Source organism: Podarcis pityusensis (genome assembly GCF_964106645.2).
Source record: "Podarcis pityusensis genome assembly, chromosome: Z".
Classification (NCBI taxonomy): Eukaryota; Metazoa; Chordata; class Lepidosauria; order Squamata; family Lacertidae; genus Podarcis; species Podarcis pityusensis.
The window spans coordinates 30,176,339-30,199,402 of record NC_138044.1 but is presented as its reverse complement, the minus strand read 5'-3'; the positions used below and the strand labels follow the sequence as shown (position 1 = coordinate 30,199,402).

The 23,064-nt window shown below is 44.5% G+C and overlaps 1 protein-coding gene across 1 annotated transcript in view; it reads left to right on the top strand.

Moving 5' to 3' along the window:
• The first annotated feature begins 3,090 nt into the window (after positions 1 to 3,090).
• Positions 3,091 to 23,064, top strand: part of POF1B (POF1B actin binding protein) — a 44,537-nt gene continuing 24,563 nt past the window's right edge. The window contains exons 1-2 of the mRNA XM_080989519.1: positions 3,091 to 3,678; positions 21,371 to 21,451. Of these exons, the coding sequence (XP_080845645.1) occupies positions 3,106 to 3,678; positions 21,371 to 21,451 (654 nt within the window). The 5' untranslated portion in view covers positions 3,091 to 3,105. The remainder of the gene's footprint in view (positions 3,679 to 21,370; positions 21,452 to 23,064) is intronic.

Here is a 23,064-nt window from a genome sequence, read left to right as displayed (position 1 = left end):
CGGCTCTTTAGATGGCAACGGGCACTACTTCAGTGCCTTCAAAATGTGGCAAGCCAGTCCTGCTGAACTGTGGGGGGGGGGGCCGGGTTGCTCATTTGTTTTTTAAAACGTTTGAGCACCTCTTATTTCCTGGCATAAATCCAGTGCAAGTGGTTCTCTCTGTTTTGCATCACTCCTTCTTAAGAGCAAATTCAGTGTCCCCATGCCAACAGCATCGGGGCCAGTGGACTTACCGAGAAAGAGGCACTATCAGTATGCATCACAGAATTTTAGAGTCAGGAGGTACCTTGAAGGTAATCTAGTTTGACCCACGGCTCAGTGCTGGATCTGCAGTGCAGAATGCCTCCACAGCATCCCTGACAGGTGGGCCAGCCAGCCTCTGCTTAAAATATTTGCAGCAAAGGTGAACCCACCATTTCCCACAACAGTTCGCTCCACTGCTGAATGGCTCTTGCCATTAGGAGTTTTCTTTTCTTTTTTCTTTTTTTAAATATATTTTTATTATTTTCTTCCTTAAACAATACTTTCAACAATACAATAACAAACATAAAACTTTCTGCTCTACCGAGCATGCGACTTCCCTTCCTCCTTTCAGCAGGTTTTCCACTTTCAAATCCTGTCCTGCATTTTAGTTCTTTCATCTATTGTCAATAATAATAATAATAATAATAATAATACTTTATTATACTTTTATACCCCGCCCTCCCCAGCCAAAACCAGGCTCAGGGCGGCTAACACCAAATATAAAAACAATTGATTGAAATACAGCTTAAAAGAACAAGATTAAAACACATTAAAACCTTAAAATGCAGCCTCATTTCAGTGGAAACTCAATCAAAAACTTTTTTGGGGATGAAAACGTCAAGTCTTCACCAAGGCTACCTATCTACATGGGCCAGAGAAAACCCAGGAAAGTCCCCAAATAGGAGTTCCAACACAGAAGGAGAAAGAATTGTAGGATTTATTTCAATCCTGCTACTGTCTACAAATTTTTACAATTACTGTATGATTCAGATAAACAATAAATTTACTCCAGTCCCTTTGAAATTTTTGATGGTCCTGGTCTTGAATTCTGCAGGTCAGTCTGGCCAGTTCTGCCTGCCACTCTGCAATCGTAGGTACTTCCACTTTGGGGCCATTAAAGTTCTCGCTGCTGCTGTGGCATACATAAATAGTCTTTGATCTATCTTCGTAATTGCCTCTCCCATCAAACCTAGCAAAAATGCTTCCAGTTTTTTTGGGAAAGGTATATCTAAACATCTTTTTAAAATTCATTATAGATCTATTTCCAAAAGTCATTAGGAGAATGAATAGCTGAATTTCCCCCCATTTGTTCTAGATATGTCCTCTTGAGGAACAGTGAACAAGTCTTCTCTTCAGATATCTGAGGACCACTAGAATGTCTCCTCCCTTAACCTTCCCTTCTCTAGGATAAATATTCCAAGCCTTTCCATTGTTCTTCATGGGAACTAGTTTCCAGGCCCTGTTTTCGCCTTCTCTGGACATGCTCCCATTCATCAATGCCCCTCTTAAAATTTAGCATCCTGAACTGGACACAGTACCCCTGATTCAACCTGACCAGTGTCGACTGTGATCTGGAAAGTAGGCATTCTACCAAATGACATTGGGCATTTGGCTGACCCCAAATAATCCAGTGAACTTTATTTTCCATGTTCCTGTGCTATATGGAGGTGCTCCCCCTTGACAGGGCCTTCTCGGTGGCAGTTCCATCTGTGGAATGCTTCCCTGTGCTAGTGTCTTGATCATCACTTTTGACTTTCAGCAAAAGTGAAACTCCAGTCTTGTCTACCCAAACAGTTGATGGCTGAAAGATACTGGCCATGGCAACCTTCAAATTAGCAACTGTGAGGGCATGTGATTGTTTGTAAATTTCTTTAGATGTTCTAAATGTTTTGAATTGTTTTCAGCTGGGGTTTTAAAAATGTTTTAAAAGTGTGTTTTATTATTATTTTGAATTGCATTGTTTTAACTCTTTGATGTTTGCAACCTTGGGCTCCTTTGGAAGGAAGGATAGGCTAGAAATGTAATATAAAAATAAAAATGTGTAACTCATAGCAAAGTAACTTGGAAGAATTAAGAATATTCAGTCTGCTGAATCAGGTTAATGGTCCATGAAGTCCTGTTCACACAGGCAGAGGCCCATGGGAAACCCATATAGAATTCATTGCCACAAGATACTATTCCCGCGGCTTAGAATAATAGAATTTTAGACACTATTTGAGTGGCAATGCTCACCAATTTTTGCAGGGGGAGGCCCCCTCAAATATTTTATTGGGGGAGGCGAAGGGACTTCGCCCCCGTGGAGTGGCCCCTAGAAATTTGCTCCTATGCTTGGAACTAATCCCAAATGAACTCAATGGACAGCAAAGCTTAAGCAGTCCTTATACGGGAAGAAGAGTATTACACGCGATACGCAAAATTGCTTATAAGTTTGCACCGGAGGTTTTTTGCTTTTCAGATGAACCTAGACTGGGGGAGAGGAGCGGCCCAAATGACAGTGGCGAGTGCAGGACAGGCGCACCGTTGACCTTCGCCTGGAGGAAGGTGGCGCCCTGCTGTTCACAGGGCGGATTTTTGCCAAGTGGGTGGGCGTGTAAAAGGCATGAAAGTGTTATTATTAATAATAATAAGAAGAAAAAGAACGGATTCTTGGCCAAGAGAGAACGAACAAACGAAGTAATTTATTGATTTGTAAGAAACCACGGTAACTCTAAAGAAAACAGTATTAAAGCAAAGGGAAGAGACGAGTGGGGAGAGGCGGGGTGGAAGCGACTGTCGGCTTTCGTAGCCGCGCCTCCGATAGGGCCAAAGTCCCCTCTCGCCTGGCGCGGAGGCAGCAAGAGCGTTGCCCGGGCGGGTGCTTGCTTTGGCACCTGGGATCCTGGCTTCCTGCCCGTTTCCCTCCTGGCGGTCTGGCTCTGTGCCCGGGGCGGAGCGGACTCAGGTGAGCTGAGCCACGACGGCGCGGCAGGCGTGTCCCCAGCGGCGAGGGCGGCCCATCCTGCTAACCCCACGCCCGGCGCACCTGCCCGGCCAGTGCCAGCCCGCCAGCTTCCCTCGACGGTCCTCCAGCCAAAGCCAGCCATGTACGGCATCCAGCAACAAACCCAGGCGACGACGCTGCCGCCGTGCATGCGGCCGCCGCAGCCCTGCTACACCCCGCCGGCCCCTTGCTACGTGCCGCCCGCGCCGGCCCCCTGCTACGTGCCGCCACCGCCGGCCCCTTCCCGCCCTTGCTTCGAGCCTTGCGGCCCTCCGACGATTCCCAGGCCGCTGCCCCCGCAGACGTGCCCGGCCCAGCCGCCGGTGGTGACCGCCAGGCCCTGTTACGAGCCGTGCGGCCCGCCGTCGGTGTCCCGGCCGCTGCCCCAGCAGACGTGCCCGGTCCCTCTCCCAGCCACGCTGCCCCGCGCGCGGCAGAACCGCCCCGCGCCGCTGCCGATGCCCCTGCAGTGCCCAGACCCGGTGCCCTGCTCCCAGGACGGCTGCCACAGCGGAGGCAGCGTGGTCTACGAACGCGTCCGGACTTACAGCAGCCCCGGCGGGAAACGCGTGCAGCTCCTGGACCCGCCCAACTGCTTGCCTCGTGCGCCCTCCCCCTTGGAGACCACCCCGGGCTGCCAGCACGTCATCTGGAGCAGCGACCCCCCGCTGCAGGTAAATGATGGTTTTCCTTCCCGCCCCGTCGAAGGGCGCTGGCGTCACTCGGAGGGTTATCGGGGGCTTGGTTTCCGACTTTACTATTTTGGTCCCCAACCCGGCTTCCTCCGTGGCTCATTTTTCACGCGTTACGCTTAGCAAATGCACTCCCCTCCGAGGTAAGGGCAAACGTGTCCAAAAGGGCAGTTGCATTCATTTTCCTCTCTTATCAGTTTCCTTGTCCAGCATCATTTTATCAATTGGTCTTTTTATTGGGGGGGCATAGGAGGCAGCTCCTTGGAGGCCGAGGTCCATTGCCCCCCCATAAAACATTTGAGGGGGCTGCCCCCCAAGTTGATGGTCATTGCCATTCAAATGGTGTGTGATTGATCATATGGGGCAGGCCTTACCTGTCCCCTCCTGCCCATATTTTATTCAAGTTGGCACCCTTTTGGGGGGTGGGGGAGGTTACTGATTAGAACACAGCTGTGTTAATCAATGAGGCTCACCCTGATCCCCAAGATTAAGCACTTGCTAACTTTTGGGGGCATAATGTTAAACGGCAAGGAAAATTTTTGACTCACCGCATCCCCTTGGGTTGGTGGCTCATCTCCCTGTCAAATTCTGCATTTATGGCCTTGGTCTGTGGTGCTTTGCTTGTTGGAAATTGTCCCTGTGAATTCCTACCTGTGTCTTCTTCAAATTTAAGGGCCATTGAGTTCCATGGGACTTAATTCCCAGGGAAATATCAGTAGGATTCATAGAACCATAGATTTGGAAGAAACCTTGCGGCATCTAGTCCAGGGGTAGGCAACCTAAGGCCCGGGGGCCGGATGCAGCCCAAAAGCCTTCTCAATCTGCGGACTGTCCGGGAATCAGTGTGCTTTTACATGAGTAGAATGTGTCCTTTTATTTAAAAAGCATCTCTGGGTTATTTGTGGGGCATAGGAATTCATTCATTTTTTCCCCTTCAAAATATAGTCCGGCCCCCCCACATGGTCTGGGGGACGGTGGACCGGCCCATGGCTGAAAAAGGTTGCTGACCCCTGATCTAGTCCAGCCCCCTGCAATGCAGGAATATGCAGCACTCCCTTATGGGGATCTAACCAGCAACCCTGGTGTTACCAGCGCTGAACTGTATCCAGCCGAGCTATCCCATCTAAATCATCGGGAGGAATCCATTCATAACTGCTGAATGGTCACAGAATAAAAAGTATTTAAGAGCAGGGGGTTGGATTATATGACCCTACTTTTCCAACACTACAGTTCTGTGAGAAACTGCAATCCGCTTACAACCAATTCAGTTTCTAGTTTTCATTGGTGACTTGACCCAAAATATATTTTCACAAACACAACTTTATTTCAGGGATAGTGTGTGTGTGTGTGTGTGTGTGTGTGTGTGTGGTAAAGAGGAGCTGAGTCCATGTGCACATTTGTATTGGAAACGATTCGCCTCCCACAGGCATGAGTGGGAGCGAAAAGCCCACAGGCCTTGGTAAACACAGCTGCCTGTTTGCCTAGGGAAAAGCAAATTCTGTCTGAGCCAGATCATAGGGTGAAGAAGGGAAGATAGTGTCTGTTTATGTTGATGCACCAACAAGATATAGTAAGCTGTTGACAATGGGAATTGTTATTAGTATAGAAACATTTATTTCCTACTTTTCCTCCAAAGAGCTCAAGATGGCATGCATGATTCTTCATTTGGTCCATTTGATTTTTCCCAACAACCCTGTGAGGTATGTTAGGTATGTTAGACAGCAAGTGGTCCATTGTCACCTGGTGGACTTCATAGGTGATGGGGAATCAAATCCAGTTGTTATACTCCAGCTTCCATAATCCCTCACTCTCTTGGGTTGCAAACATTGGTCTCTCCCAGCCGTACCTGGAAATGCCAGGGAAAAGAACCTGTGATCTTCCTCATGCAAATCTGATGCTTTACTACTGAGCTATGCCATTTCCCCCCAAAAAAGGAGTTGAACATGTTCTATGACCCCCTGCTGGATTTGTGTCTGGACACGCCTTTGGGAAATAACTTTAGGGAACATAATATTTGGTACAGAGGAAGTTCCATTTGTTTCTCTGGAACAACTTGAAATATCTTTTCCTGTGAAATGGATAATCTGTATGTGTTGTGTTATCTCCATGGTCAGTGGACTTTGGACTATGATAAAAGCAATGTAGTGTTTTCACTGAGAAGGAAAGGCAGGACAGTAAGAACAGCATGAAAGAAATGAGCATAACATAGACCAGCTTTCCTCATTCTGCTCCCTGCAAGGCGTTGGCCGTGCTGGTCGGGGCTGATTGGAATTATAGTCCATCAACGTCAGGAGGGCACCAGGTTGGGAAAGGCTGCTATCGGCCTTCAAGACACACTAGTTCCTTAACAGTGAATCCGAAATAGTTACCAGAAAGAAGACAATCCTTATATCTTTGAAGGTGGCTTTTTGGGTTTATAGTATATTCTGATACTAAAAAACAATAAAAAAACAATAGGGCTAATTTTCATCTAGATGTTAGAAGGCAGAACTGGGAGAGTACTGTATGATGAAATTTACAATTACTTGCAGTAGCACAATGTTTAAAGATTGCTCAGGGGACAGTCCATTCAGGGTTAGCTGCAGGGCTTTGTGATTTGCTAACTACATCTAAAGGTTTTGCCTGCGCAACAGTTTCATATGCAACCACCAATGAGGATAATTGGATTCTGACTGATCTGAACAATTTTATCCAAATCTGCTTTTTCAGAATTGCTACTGTTCATAGGATCAAAGGAATCTGCCTTTTATTGAGTCAGACCATTGGTCCATCTAAGCTACAGGTTGCCAACTCTACTCGCTTAGCCTGGTTTTCACATCACGCCTAGTCAGCCATGTCTTAGCTCAGCAGCAGAACAGCCAGGGAGGAGCGATCGGCGTCGTGGGAGCCAGCATGCTCTCTTGTTCATGCTAAACCATGGTGAACTAACTGGCAGTGGCTCTCCAAAGTTTTTAGATGGGGGGGGGGCTTTCCCCAGCCCTACCAAGCGATGCCAGGGATTGAAGCTGGGACCTTTGGCATGCAAACCAGATAACTCTACTGTGGCTATTAGTTAAAATTAGGGGGCAAGTACTCAATATACTGTGGAAAGTTAGTTTCTGCTAATTCCAAAGGAAATAATGTTTTGTACGCTAAACATGATTTAAAAAAACAACAACTTGTGTAGGTGTGTTGTGCCACATCAGCTTTTTGGGCTGTCCCGATGTTGCGAGGAAGGAGGTATGTCAACTCTAAATGTCAGGCAGGGTAACTCCCTGCAACTGCATTTGGTGGATTTGTCAGATGCATGGGTTTTTCCTTCCTCCACAATTGACCTTTCGGATGGCAGCCCACTCCATCTGGAGAAGGGGAAATCATGGAAGCTGGTGACTGGGGAAAGCCACAGACTTTCGTGACGTCTGCGCCATACATGTAAAGCACCAGGTTTCCGTGTGTGGATGTGACTTCAGTTGTTCCCAGAGGCCAGGGGATGGTACCTCACCAGCAGTTCTCTTGCTCCTGCCCAAGCCATCCTTTTCCACTCCCGCTTCACATTGCCCACCCATTCCACCTCTGAGTAATTCTTGGCAGCTGAATCGTCTTATTGCACTGAATTCTTGTGTCATAAAAAAATTACACAAAGTGCAGCAGAGAAGAAAGCATGTGTAGAGTTTACCTTTGTGCTAAATATGGATCTCATGGGGATATAGGGAGCTGCCTTGTTCTGAGTCAGATCCTTGGACCATTCAGCTCAATATCGTCCGCACTGATTGGCAGTGGAGAGTGTTTTCCCCCCTAGATCTACCCAGAGCTGTTGGGGACTGAACCTAGGATTTTTTTTTCATGATAGGCAGATACTGTGCTACTGAGCTAGTCTGCAGCCTTTCTTAACATCTTGGTGTGTTGAACCTGTCCATCTGTAACCTCTCTCTGTACAAGCTGGGCATGAAACAAAACCTATCATAGATATTTCAGAACCTTGCATTTGGCATTTATATCCCATTGTCTTTGCCCCTTTTGGCCAGTACTCTGGAAGAAGAGAGTCAGCTTGCTTCTGACTGAGCAACTGGGCGTAAATGCAGCTTGTGTATCATCCTGTATATATTAACAGAAAAATCATTCTCTGGTTGTGGATCTGTCTGAAGTCAAAGTGGCACCGTTCAAGCACAATAAAAAGGAAGTAGCAGCAGGCTCAGTGAAAAACCCTACTGTTTGCAGAATGATGGCTCACTGACTCTAAGCGGGGATGAAAAACAAGGGAGAAAGAATGAGATGGATTATCCTGGAATAAGACATGTCTGACAGGCTGGGACCCTGAAACATGTGCAGTCTGCACTGTAACATTTCATACCCTCCAACATTTCTCCGATGAAAATAGGGATGTTGTAAGGAAAAGTGGGACATTCTGGGATCAAATCAGAAACTGAGACAGCTTCAGTAAATCCAGGACTGTCCCTGGAAAATAAGAACATGTGGGGGGTCTGACATTTTGCTGCAGCTCTTGCTTGTTTTCATTCATAGCTCTTAATGTACTTGAACTTCAAAGATATAAGAAGCCATACCTCAGTTATCATAGTTATACCCAAACCACAAAAAGACCTCAAATAAGTTGAATCATAAAGACCTATTTCATTGATTGACATGGATGCTAAATTATTTACAGGCATAGTAGGCTAGTAGGCATTCAGAAATTTTACCCAACTATGTCCACCATGATGAAGTCAAATTCATAAGTTAAAGATCCATGGCCTTCCTATTAGAGGAGTTCTCAGTACAGTGGTGCCTCGCAAGACGAAATTAATCCGTTCCGCAAGTCTCTTCGTCTTGCGGTTTTTTCGTCTTGCGAAGCACGGCTATTAGCGGCTTAGCGGCTATTAACGGCTTAGCGGCTTGGCGGCTTTAAGAAAAAGGAAACAAACTCGCAAGAACTCGCAAGACGTTTCGTCTTGCGAAGCAAGCCCATAGGGAAATTCGTCTTGTGGAACGATTCAAAAAACGCAAAACCCTTTCGTCTAGCGAGTTTTTCGTCTTGCGAGGCATTCGTCTTGCGGGGCACCACTGTACAATTTTCTGAAGTCCATAACTTACTGTTCTGCTGATGCTGGATGCAGTCAAGGCATTTGATTGTTTAGACTGGTAATATCACTTTGAAATTCTACATTCCTTTTGTATTAGTGCATCCTGGGTTGATATGCTTTATAATTTTTACTATGGGTCAGTGGTCCAAGTTTTAATGAATGGGGAATGTTCTTCAACATTTCCTATTGACCTGGGCATGAAGCAAGGCTGCTGACTACCTCCCCTGCTTTTTGCTCTGACCATGAAACCCTTAGCTTTGGCATTGAAAGCAGAAGATGATGCAAAATGTTTTTGAATTATTTGGATAAACCTATATTATCAGTATGTTCACAGATGGTGTTGCACTATTCCTTTCTGATCCTGAAACCTTGTTACCTGCTAGAGCCAGTGTGGTGTAGTGGTTAAGAGCGGTAGTCTCCTAATCTGGGGAACCGGGTTCGCGTCTCCGCTCCTCCACATGCAGCTGCTGGGTGACCTTGGGCTAGTCACACTTCTTTGAAGTCTCTCAGCCCCACTCACCTCACAGAGTGTTTGTTGTGGGGGAGGAAGGGAAAGGAGAATGTTAGCCGCTTTGAGACTCCTGAAGGGGAGTGAAAGGCGGGATATCAAATCCAAACTCTTCTTCTTCTTCTTCTATTATGCACCAACTTGCTATATATAGCAAGATATTTGGGTTCACTGATAGCTTCACTAAATCTGAATTGATACACAACCTGCCAAACCAACAACTGCATTGGCACAAAACAACTGGCCTGAAACTCTGTGGTGCTTCTTTTAAATACCTGAGAGAGAATGTACTGAATAATCTGTCTTAACTAGAGAAATTGAACTTTTCTCACTTGCTAAAATATTTAACAACTAAGCTCAAAAATTGGTCAAAGCTCACAGTCTCATGGTTGGACATAGTTTCTACAACAAAAAAGATTCAATTTCTGCACCTTCTTTACTTATTCCAAGTCTTACCAGCAGCAGGGCCTTTTTTAAAATTGGAACTCGCTGGAACTCAGTTCTGGCACCTCTCAGGTGGGTGCCATTGCCATTCTAAGAGAACAAGAGAGGTAGGTGTTCATGGTGAGTTCCGGCACCTATTTTTCTAGAAAAATAACACTGCCAACAAGCATACCTGTCTCTCATGTGAATAATTGGCAAAAAATAATACTGAATTTTATTCATGCAAGCAAGAGGCCTCGGCTACCTCATAAAACCCTTTAAAAGGTCAAGAAAGAAGTATAGCAATGCCTAACCTCAAATGGCAAACAACTAATAAGCTCTGTTCTCCTTGTATGGGTATGTTTTGTTATTTGAAATTAAAAATCAATTAAAAAGAAAAGAAAAGAAGGCCCATGCTATATATCCTGTGAGGCCCAGACAGAGCTAATATTATAATCTGTGTTATGTTTCTGCATTGCAATGGTAATATCTAATCCCAGTTATCAAACAGAAGGCCCTTCATCATCAGCACTGATGACCCTAGAGAGATACACACTTTGGTGATGTTCATAACATAGGGTTGTTTGCAACTAAGTTCTGCTCCGAGTAGAACTATTGAAATTAATGAACCTGGTCATGCTCATGAATTTTAACGGATCTGCTCTAAGCATTGCATACAATGTTTAATGCATGGGACGTATGAAAATGGCATTGCTTAGTACACTATTCCCATTCAGATAAATAGGATCTGGCTTGCCTGCATTGCACCTGGCAATGGTACAGTTTATGCCTCTGGCTCATTAACCGGGAACTAGTCTAGGGCACTTGGAACTACTTCATTTATGCTGTGTACAAAAACAAGGAGCAGAAAACAAGAAAACAAGGAGCTTTTAACCCTTCCTCATCTTTGCCATTGACAAAGCTGACACCAACTTCAATGCTGATTTAATCATTGTCACTGTTGAACCTTCCCTCCATGCATTAGGTGTCTGCCTTTTTCTTGAAGATCATTTGGCAACTTTTAAAACACGCACACATATACTATTTGCTCTAGACTGAAGGAATGGGTTTGTGGCATCACAGGTACTGGCCAGTCAGTGCTCAGCCAGCTCCTAAAAACAGACAAAACCTGTTTCCCCAGCTCAGTCTTGGAGACAAGTCTGAAACAAAATGCAGCAGGTGTGTTTCTATGGCTACTAAAATAAGTTTAGTTTTCCTGCACCCTTAAGATGAAGTGTTGTCTCGGAGAGTTCTTTGTTTATGCTCTTCTGTTGTGTCTGGAAAAATCCTCACCCGGTCACCCGGGTGTCTAAAAATTCTATGAATTTGAAACTTTCTGCTCCCCCAACCCTTTTGTCACATTCTGATCTCTGCACCCAGAGAGAGAGATTTATAGAAAATCAATATTTCTGGTTGGCCTTTGTCACTGGAGCTTAAAATGCCAGAGTTGAACATTTTTTGACATTCTAAAAACTGAAGATGAATGCTCTCTCATTACAGAAGTAGTAAAGGTCATCCTGAATCTAGTTTCTGCTTATCTGAAAGAGAGCATTTGAACAGAAATCTTGTCAGTGCTATAGACTCAATATATCAAAACTCTTTTAGCACAAACTATGGTTTATATATCAGACCTAGTCATATCTTGTAGATGTTTCCTTACTGTCATAAGGAACTTACAGCACGATCAATAAATAAGTCCCAATGTATTCATTGAGGGTTCCTCCCTAATATGTTTACTTAGAATCACAGCCTTAATTTATGAGTGTTTTTCCTACTTTGTAAGTTTTCCTTATTGATAGTACACACAATATTATTACTGGGGAGAGGGCTGTAGCTCAGTGCTAGAGCAGCTGCTTTGCATGTAGAAGGCTCTAGCTTCAATCCCTGGCATCTTCAGGTAGGGCTGCCTAAAACTCCGGAGAGCTGCTGCCAGTCCGTGTAGACAATACTGAGCTCAATGGACCAATTGTCTGACTCAGTATTAGGCAGCTTCTGTGTTCCTAATTTATCTTATTATTGCTCCTAATATGCATTATAAGGCAGCTTCCTATATTAATAACAATAATAAAATCTCATTGCAGCTAAACTTGTGACACCTCAGGACCAACCCAAAACATTTTGCGGTCTAGAGCAGAGAAGCAAATGGTACCAACCGTCCCCCCAGCTCAAGGTACACCTTGAGTGCCCAGGTGCCCAAGGCCAGCCTATTCATTTTCATGGCTGAGATGGAAAACCCACAAGTCCTCCTCTTGGGGAGTAAACAACAGCAATTCAAAGAACTAGCAATTTGCTGCCTTTTCACGAGCCCCAAAAATCAGCTGCCTGAGGCAACTGTTATGTACTGAAGTTCTCACCCTGGGCCAGCAGGGGGATACTGTAGATAGTTTTCACTCAGGTCCACATATGCAAATAAGGAATTGAAAGTGATGTTCAGTGATTGGATAGTTACAGAAAGTTGTTACTGTTGCTTTGTAGTTGAGCTCTATATAAGCAGGTTGGCTGAACCCTTCAACCCTGTTCTGTTCTGGGCCTGTGAATAAACAAGAGCTGTTTGAAGAATCGCTGTGTCATCTGATATGTTTACCCACAACTTAACAGTAACCATCTCACTCCATCTAATGGTAGGGGCGGCCCTAATACATTGCATATAGACACTAGCTTGTGGCACAAAGCCAAAACTAACACTTATTGCTCTACCGGCTTTTGCCCTTAGTCTCCGTGTGATGAGTGAAGTGTGTGCTTCTCATCTACCAGAACTCCAAAGCCCAGGCCATTCACAAGTATATGGCCCTTTGAAGGTTGCACAGAAGTTCAGTGCTGATGGCTGCAGCTCTTAAATGTTGATTGGTCTGACCTTTCTGTCTGAGCTCCTGGGCCTTATAATGTTTGCATGGCAAGGATAAATCAACCCGGGAAACTTTCTCAAGTGTTTGCAGAGGCACAGAAGAATGCAAGAAAGAGAGATAAAGGGGTGGGGGATGGCGGCAAAAAAGATGCCAACCCAACAACCAGAATCATAGAGTTGGAAGTTGCCACATGGCTCATCTATCCCAACCCCTTTCAATGCAGGAATATTTTGCCCAACATGGGGCTCAAACTGACAACTCTGAGATTAAGAGTCTCATACTTTACTGACTAAGCTGTCCTGTGTGTCTGTCTTCTTTAGACCACACTAGTAATAATGCCTCTGGCCCTGCCCACAATTGATATGTGACCCTGGAAAGATGGAAAATTTGTCTCCCATCCCTGTCTTAACTGCCATCTCTCAGGATGGCAACCTGTTTGAACATCACTTTCTATCAATCCCCAATTGAAGGCATATTGCATGTTTGCAATATGCTATTGCCAGAAAAGATGGTTCATTTGATAGGTAACTCACAGAATGTTACCTGTCATCTGGGGAGGAACTGAATGCCATCAGCATTAACTGGCTCCTGAGTTTCCACAAAGTGTACATGGTCTACTCAGGAGGAGAGGATTGGGAAGGAACGGTTTGAAGTGGTTGCAGGTGAGGGATCTGCTCCATGCGTTGGCAACGTTATTCAGCCAGGTCAAAATTGAAATGAAAGGAGTGGAATGCGAGTCTCAAAGCTCAGATATGTTGTCCAACTAGTAGTGCCAGAAAAATCTCTCTCAAGAGCAGGGGAGGTCATCAGTTTGGAGTGTCTGTTCTACGTAGTCAGACTGCTACTTTCTTTACCGTTTTGAAGGCAGTCAGTGTACAACTATCTTTGGATTATGTCAGTTTCGAAAACAAGTTGGGGACCAGGTGCTCAGATGCTTGGAGCCAAAAAAACTATAATGCAAGGAAGAGAAAGGAAAGACTAGTTTATCAAATACAGGGTTTTGTTTTGTTTTCCATGTGAGGGAGCATTTAGTACAAGGATGACCAGGACTGGCCAAATACATTTTGGTACCTGAGGCGTACCACAAAATGGTGCTGCCCTCCCTGTCAGAGAAGAAAGGATGTGTGAAGACCTACATCAGGAACAAAGGGGGAATAAAGAACATTGGGTTCTGCTGCCTCTGTGGTCACCTCACCTTGCCTCACGAGTGGGCTGGCCCTGGGATGGCCAACATGGAGCCCTCCAGATCTTGATGGGCTACAGTTCTCATCATCCCAGACCAGCAACTATGCTGGCTGGGGCTGATGGGAGTTGTAATCTGATGTCATGTGGAGGGTGCCAGGTTGTCTACCACTGATTTAATAATATAACCCTGCTGCTACCTTGCGTCTTGAAGTGATGCAGTTCCAGAAGATTTGTATGTTTTACATAGGAATGGGCAAACTTGCCCCTTGGAAAACATAATTGTCTCACTATTTGCCAAAACCCACAGTATATACTCAGCTGAATGTTTGCCATCTCCCCAGAATCCTGTAATATTTTTTTTTGCATGAGAGAGAGAGAGACCCAGAGACCCATGCTTGTTACAGACCTGCTCATTTTGAAACCGATTAAATATGACCTTTGAACCATTTTTGAGTTTGGGTAGTATTGCTAGTTTTACATGGGTGGGCTTGCTCTAGGGTGTGCATGCTGCCTCCTTGGTTCTGCCTTGGTTTTTTGAACCTGCCATGTTGTTGATCCACCCCTCAGACCTAGGCTCCCATTAATACAAAAGAGATGATCCCATCCACATGTGGAAAGGACATGGAAGGCAACGGGGCCACATGGGCTAGCACCGCCAACATGCCTCGTGAATGCACCTCCATTCCTTCAAATCGTGCCATTCAGACTCTGCTCTGAATCTGTGGGAGGATTAGCTGCTGGGCATGGTGGTGGAGGTCTTTGTGAGGGTAGCCCACAAGCTCCCCCTCATGGGCTGTTTCAATGACGGGAGGTCATTAGAGAGTTAAACCAATGCATATTAATTCCCTAACATTCTTTGGGAGTGTTGCAGTGCTTGGATGGAACAGCCAAGCCTGATGGAATCAGCTTTGTGAGAGAGGCTGCCTCTGCCTGCTCAGTTGTGATCTCTACCTGTTAGGCAAACCTGTTAAACAGAACATGATGGGCTGCATTCTGCCATTTGCAGTCTGAGGGGCGGTGCAGCAGCCTGAGCAGGAATTGCCATCTTCCCAGCTGCCCAGAGAGTCTTGATTCCCTCACACTGCAGGGGCTTTCTTCATTGGCTGTAGAGATTGTCTGGACAGGTAACTTCCTGGTTTGTTTGGAGGAGCCATTTTCAATGGAGTCCAGTGACGGAAGCTGCACTGAGGCAGTACTGGGTGCTGAAATTCTGTGCCCCCTAACCATTTTGTGCCCGGGGCACACTACACCACTGGCAGGGCAGGGGCAGGGCATCCTTTTGGTTCCATGGGCCCGATCCTTATGGGGATTGGGCTTCTGGGCTAAATCTGAATGGTGCAAGGTGCTACTAAAAATAAATTTATTCCCCTTCATTTTAGCAGGGGGTTGAGATGCAAACCGCTCCTTTAATCACCCAGGAATGGGTCTGCCAGGAATCCTGCAGAACTGCTCAGATGGCTGCCCTGGGAACAGGCACACATAGTCAACGCAGGATTTAACCTCTCCCTCCTTCCCATTAGGTGACATCATAAGTAATGGCAGCTGATGGGCTGGGTAATATCTGGTTTTCAACATCACAATATATCACCCGTTAAACATTGCGATATTTCAGTATATCATGAAATCTGAAATAAGGCTGGAGCTATGTAGAGGTGAACCTGGTAATGTCCTGGCAACTGGTACTTATCGGTCTAGCTCTAAAACCGATAAATTTTTACTTAACATATGGTTACAAGTGTTCTGTTATAGTAGTACTGTACCAATAATAGCACATTTTCTTTAAAATTAAATCTGTAGAAGTAATTAGTAGCATAGATATCAAAGGTTCTGTTGCAATTTGTACCAATTTGCTTCTCCTGCAGGAGGCAGAAGGAAGGTTGTCAATGACTGCTAACCGGTTCCCAAAGCTCTGTTTGGCGATATCTGCTGGGCGATATTTTAGTCAGCCTGCTGTAGTGATTTGTAGGTGTTTCATGTTGTTGCAGGAGGCAGGAAGAGCTGACTGAGGTGGAATTACGAGCAAGGGCTGCACACACAGGAAGAAGCATCGGCTTCCTGGTTTTTCAAGTATTGCGATTTTTTAATACCACAGACACAATATACCATATTGGCCTTAAAATAAGCCACATTTTCCCCCAAATTCCAACCATGAAAAGTTAAAGTGCGATTTCAGTTTGTGACAAAAATTGGCTTTTATGATATTGCTGCTGAAACAGACATACAGTAAAACAGAACATTTGCCATTTACAGGTGTGAGTGCCTGCAGAATTTCAAGGGAGCGGCTTATATTCGGGAATTGTATTTTTTTCTCTCCCCCCCCCCAATGAATTTTAAAGGCGCGGCTTATTTGCAGGTGCGGCTTATATTCGTGCCAATATGGTACGATAAATTGCAAGATCATTTTTTAAAAAACGGTTATCACGATTTGATCTAAAACTCGATATCAGACAATATATCAATTTATACCACAGCCCTAATGGGTGGGTGGCTGTGGTTGGGAGAAAATTGACATGTGGGTCAACTTGGTGTTGCTGGTGGGTCAAGATTCATTCCCAGGCTTTGTGGTAAGGCTAGGGAAATCTACACTGAGTAAACAGATAAGACTCCCCTTCTAATCTAGTTTGGCCTTAAGTGATCTAACTTTTTCATAAATTCCGTTTGCAAAATTCTGATGGTCATTAGACATTTTCTGGTACAATCATATGTGGGACTCAGTCCCTCCTGTGAAATAGCTCTTAGCTGACTGGAATCAGGTTTGGCAAAATTGAAGCCTTCCTTACTTTGGGAAACTGGCAAGCATCTTCCTAGTTCAGAGAAACACCCCGCAGGGCTTCTTAAGTATCTTATTCTCTACAGGATTTGGAAACCCATCCTTATAAATCTCCAAAGATTAGACCTTGATTCAACTTTAATATCTTCTTTCATTCCCCGCAACCAATATGAGCTTGTGGGCCGATACGAGACGGGTTCAATAATTTTTGCAGCTTACTCCGCTTAAGCTGAGAAGCTTAAAAGTATGACTTCTTTATTTCCCAGGCCCCTGAGGCTACAGGGCGCTGTCTGGGCAAGTTTATGAGGATCTGCTGAAAACTGTTTGCTTTGAGAATATGAATGAAATGTTTATTGTTATTATCATTATAATAAAAAAAACCTGAGTGTGATACAGGCTGTGTACACACCATACATTTAAAGGACATGGCTACCCCTAAAGAATTTGGGAACTGTAGTTTGCACCTAACAGAGCTATGATCCTCAGCTTCCTTAAACTACAGTTCCCATGATTCTTTTGGAGAATTGGCCACAGTTTGAATTTAATATGATGACTGACACCTACTTTGGCCAGTAGGGCAGTTTAGAGCAGTGGACTGAAGAACTGGGTCGTGCTTCCATTTAATCTTTTAGCCCTTCCAGAAGTCCTTTTTCGTGTGTCCTCATGATGCTTTGTGCTCGTGATGGTATCAAGGCGGTTATGGGCACTTCTGCTTTCAAGACTCTTTGCACCTGCAGAAGTTTTGGGGTGGATGTACTTTGTTGGTTCCTACCAGTGTATGTCCCGTGAATTGCTCCCGAAATCCTGTAACTTTTAATACCACAAATGAGGGTTGTTTTGTTTTGTCCTGGGCTGTTGTTGTGCCATAGTGTAAGGGTCCTGCTCTAGATGCAGTAATGTTGGGGGACCATCACAGAACAACTAATAAAGCAGAATGATGTGTGGACAGTCTGGTACAAACCCATTACTAATGCACTATGGTTGTGCTAGTTCCATGTTGCAGAATATACCCGAAAAAGTTAAACACAGAAAATGAAGTCAGTTATAAGGAGGAGGTGGCCAGACTGGTTCTTTGATTCTGGTGGTGGGAAACCTGTAGACCTCCAGATGTTGATGGGCTACCAACTCCCATCATCCCTGGACATTGACCATCCCAACTGGGGTTGTTGGAAGTTGCAGTCAAACAACTTCTGGAGGGCTGGGCTGTAACTCCCATCTTCTCAGACCACTGGCCCTCCTGGTTGGGGCTGGTGGCTGCTGCAATTTAGCATCATCTGGGGGGGGGGCACAGGTCCCCACCCCTTCTGAAGCCCTTAAGGAGCATTGGCGGAAGTGGAAGGCAGCTGGTCAAAGCCAGGGTTTGGTCCATCCTTTGTTGCCACCTGTCTGTCCCCGATATGCAACCACTGGAACATACATCTTGTAATTTATAACGGTTAAAGCAATTGCAATTACAGATCACCTGCAACTTACGCGTGTTTAACATGTGCAATTTCAACTTTACGCAGTTTGCTTACCAGGCTCTGGGAGGCTCTCAAGAGATCTTAGATGGTCCCACAAGTTCTCACACAAGAACCTCCAAGAGCTGAGAAGGCAAAGCTCTCTGCCTTGCGTTTAAATTGCTCGCACTGGGGTGGTTCAAAAGGGGTGATTTGAGTATACACACTTTTGCATATGGGCGTCATCCCTGGAAAGTAACACCTGCACAAGGTGCAAGTTACCTGTATATCATTTAATAATAATAATAATAATAATAATAATAATAATAATAATAATAATAATTTATTATTTGTACCCTGCCCATCTGGCTGGGTTTCCCCAGCCACTCTGGGCGGCTTCCACAGAAACCAAAAATACACTAAAATATCACACATTAAAAACTTCCCTGAACAGGGCTGCCTTTAGATGTCTTCTGAATGTCAGGTAGTTGTTTATTGCTTTGACATCTGATGGGAGGGCGTTCCACAGGGCGGGCACCACTACCTTGAAGGCCCTCTGCCTGGTTCCCTGTAGCTTGCTTCTTGCAATGAGGGAACTACCAGAAGGCCCTCGGCACTGGACCTCAGCGTCCGGGCAGAACGATGGGGGTGGAGACGCTCCTTCAGGTATACTGGGTCTATTTAAACAACATAGTGTTTCTTGGAAGAGTCTTAAGCAAAAGACAGGCCTCTGCCCTGATAATTTAGGTTTTAGATTCTGGGCACTGAAGAGAGAGATGAGAAAAGGTGAAGGGGCATAGCTCAGTCGTGGAGTATCTACTTTGCAGGAAGGAGTTTACAGGTTCAATCCCGGGCGTCTCCAGGTGGGGATGGGAGAGAACCCTGCCTTGAAACTCTGGAGAGCAAAGGTCCTGAGCAGAGGTCTTTCACATTTCCTGTGACTTGGTCCTTTGAATGGGAGAAGCCAAGGACTGAACCTGCGACCTCCTGCACTACAAGCTTGTGTGCTACCATTGAGCTTGGAGGCATTGTCAACAAAGTTCCTGCACCCAACTTTAGCTTACTTCACTTAATGCAAACTTTTATCATCATAACTGGAAGAACTGTGGGAGGCAGAGAGAGAGGGAGGGAGGGAGACAACTTTGTACCTCTGTGGCAAGTCAGCAACACTCCTACCTTTGCGGTTTTCTAATTTATAATAATTGGCATTTAGTTAAGATCCTTTTCTGCAGCGAATTATTGTTCTGACTCATCTGTTATAGGAGGCAGCTTGAAAAGTTGCTCCAGGCTTTTCGCACAGTGTGTGTGTGTGTTTGCTTGAGAGAGAGAGGTGCACTAATTCTGTGCATGAGATCAGTTGACCTACTTTGAAATGGCTGTTATCTAATAAGGGACCATGCCTTCTTGCAAAATATATATGCAACAAACAGGGTCCTTGCTTTTAAACAATAGTTTGATGGTTGGAATGAGTCACGGCAGCATAAAGAATATCAAATCTAATTTGGGGGCATGATCCAGCCAACGTTAAGCAATGGAGAAGCATCACAGAACAAATTAAAACTGAGGGTGGGGAATCCACCACTATTGCACTATTATTGTATCAAGAACACAGAATCATAGAGTTGGAAGGGGTTCCAAGGGTCATATAGTCCAACCCCTGAAATCCAGGAATCTCAACATGTGTGTTGCAGAATATACCTACAACCGTGGTCTTGTCAGCACCGTTCTCTAACCAACTGAGCTATCCAGCAAGGCTTGGAGGGGCCCTAAAGCTGCTCTCAATAGGTTTATCAGTTTGCATAAGGAATGCAACTCCTACTTTCTGGTTGTGTCAACTTATTTTCATCACTGAATTTGCAAACTGATTTCTGTACATAGCCAAGAAATGTATTGCAGGGTAATGCTCTTTTTACAACAGCCCTTAAGCAGCAATCCTTTCTACCAGAAGTAGAGGTGAATGTGTCAAATCCACACATTCCCAAACAATATGAGAGCCGAAGTATCCCCATCCTTGGAAATCTGCACATACCCAAATTTTGTGATGCAGTTCTTCCAACTAAGCAATTTTTACAAAAGGGATATTTTAGGGGAAAGTGTGCTTAACAAATATATTAGCGGAAATAGCATGACAAAATATTAGCAACAACAACAAAAAATGCTTGCAAAAATTACTCGAAACTGTGTGACACATAAAATTGTTTATTACAAGACGTTTGCACTAAAATCCTGGTGAATTTTTTTGTAATGCAAATTGCTGTAGAAAGATGAAGAAATGAATTTAATATTGGAACAATGAGAAACAGACAAACGAAATTGACAGCACCTTCAATCCCTAACCAGGAATACCCAACATGGTGCTATTGATATGCTTTTGTTACTTATTTCGTATATTTATATACCACTTAATTTTTAAAACAGTCTTAAGCAGTTTACAAAATGACAAATGCCGTGTAGTGGTGCCTCAGGTTACGAACTTAATTCGTTCCGGAGGTCTGTTCTTAACCCAAAACCGTTCTTAGCCTGAGGTGTGCTTTCGCTAATGGGGCCTCCTGCTGCCACCGCTGCACGATTTCCATTCTCATCCTGGAGCGAAGTTCTCAACCTGAGGTACTACTTCCGGGTTAGCGGAGTTTGTAACCTGAAGAGTTTGTAACCCGAGGTACCGCTGTATGTTTGTTTGAATTGTATATACAAAGACATTGAGAAACTACAATATAAATACAATGCAGTACAATATTAAATGATAACAAAGTAATAATTACAATAATGATAACAAAGCAAAATTATAGTAGCATATTTTGAAAACAACTTTAGAATCAAGGGCCCTTTCCTTCCGCTGCCTTTCTTTTGATAAGGCACACCCTGATTCACAAAATGCAACATTCACCCACTAACAGTTACATATCACATGCCCAAATTCTGCCATGCATTTACACAAATCACGCAGTACCTACTTCTCACGCTGGCTGGAGCTAATGGTGGTTGGGGTCTAACAATATCTGTAAGGCATCATGTTTGCTACCCCTCCTATCTCACTGGGAGAAAGCTGCACTGAACTTAGTGGGGCTTAGCGTCGAAATCAGAGCTTTCCAAACTGTGTGTTGCAACACATTTGTGTCGGCTGTGTGTAAGTGTATCATGTGGATGCTCCCCATGCTCCTCCTGGGGCTGGAAAGGGGTTAGTTTAACCTCCGGTTTGCTAGTAAAACTGAATTACTGTGTTGTGAAATGATGCATGTCTAAAAAGTGTGTCACCAACATGAAAAGTTTGGAAAGCACTGGTCTAAATGGATATGCATAGGGTAGTGCTGTTGACCAACTGCTAAGGGGTAATCTGCTTGCTTGGTTTCAAGGAAAGGCACTGAGGATTCCACTCCGCTTAGAGGAGTTCTATTTTACTGCACAGCCATACAGTATTAAATGTTTAACTTCTCTCTTCCCTACAGGAAGTCCAATCTCCGTCCTTGAAATTGTCTCCTTATTCCCAAGGCAGTGTCCGGAGGGTCATATTGGAGAATCCTGGCCAGGTAAGAAAACTTTGTTGCTTTCATAATGGTTAGGTAAAGGTAAAGGGACCCCTGACCATTAGGTCCAGTCATGGCTGACTCTGGGGTTGCGGCGCTCATCTCGCTTTATTGGCCAAGGGAGCCAGCGTACAGCTTCCGGGTCATGTGGCCAGCATGACTAAGCCGCTTCTGGCGAACCAGAGCAGTGCACGGAAACGCCGTTTACCTTCCCGCCAGAGCGGTACCTATTTATCTACTTGCACTTTGACGTGCTTTCGAACTGCTAGGTTGGCAGGAACAGGGACCGAGCAATGGAAGCTCACCCAGTCGCAGGGATTTGAACCGCTGACCTTCTGATTGGCAAGCCCTAGGCTCTGTGGTTTAACCCACAGCGCCTATTCTCCAAAAGCTGGGTCCAAGCTGTTACTGGGGTTTGGCATGGTTTGATATACTTTTGCAAAATTTAATACTCAGACAGGTTCATTCAAATACTTATATTCCCTTTCCCTTTCAGCTTTTTCCTTTTGTGCCAGTAGCAGTGAATTCAGGCTCACTAGCAGAGGGATTTAGGATTCCCTCAAAACAATCTGAAATCTGAAAATTTGTCACTGCCTTGAATTAATCTGAGATCTCATTTAGCATGTCATATTTATTAGTAAAACAAAATGAAAAAAGAAAAGAAAACAACCATGACACATTAACCTTTATATGCTATATATGTTTTTCAAATAGTCAAAAGTGGTTGAACTGAAAATTTTGATTAAAAAGCAATCAACAAGGCACACTTTGCAGAACATTCCTATGCATGTTTACTCAGAAACAAATTCCATTGTTTCCAGAAGGGCTTATTCTCAGGAAAGTATGTCTAGTATTGCCATCTAAGGCTACAGTCCCAACTCCAGTTTCCTGGGAGTAAACCCCATTCAATTCAATGGGACTTACTTCTGAATAGACACAGTTAGGATTGCAGCCTTAAAAAGCGGTGCAAAGAAACCCAGGCTTTACTTGGAAGTTAATTTCATTGAAATAACTTGTAAACATTTTTTAAAAAAATGTTTATTAAATAAAGCTTTCTACACTGATATTTAGCCACTAAAGCGCCTAGGGAAATCAATAGCAAACAAAACAGTCCTCAAATTTTCAGTCACAACAGGAAAGGAAAAAAAGATGAGGAGAAAAAAAAGAAGGAAACTCAGGCATCAGTGTGTAGAGTTATCAAGTTCCTATGATGACCAGCTTGAAAATAAGCTGTTCAGAGAGAGGAAGGCCCAATCCTGTTTTCTTGACTCTTTCTTTTGTAGCCTGATGGAGTATCTGTGGCTAGATGCCAGTTGAGGGGGTTTCAAATGAAGCTGAGCCCTCAAGTGAACTGAGGGTGTGGACCCTGCTTCCCATCTCTCCCTTCACTTCAGCCTGATTGAATGGATACTACTAGGTGGCAGTTAAGGGAGAGGAGGAGCCAAATGCTAACTAAACTCGTAGCAGAACCAATGAAGTGGATCTTGCTTCTCTCTCTCTCAGCCAGATGGAGTGTTTTAAATTGAGGAGGAGATCCTCAGGCCTTTAGCCCATATCTCACCCTCAGCAATCTCCTGAGGCCACACCCCTCACTACCAATGCCTCTTGCTTGCCTG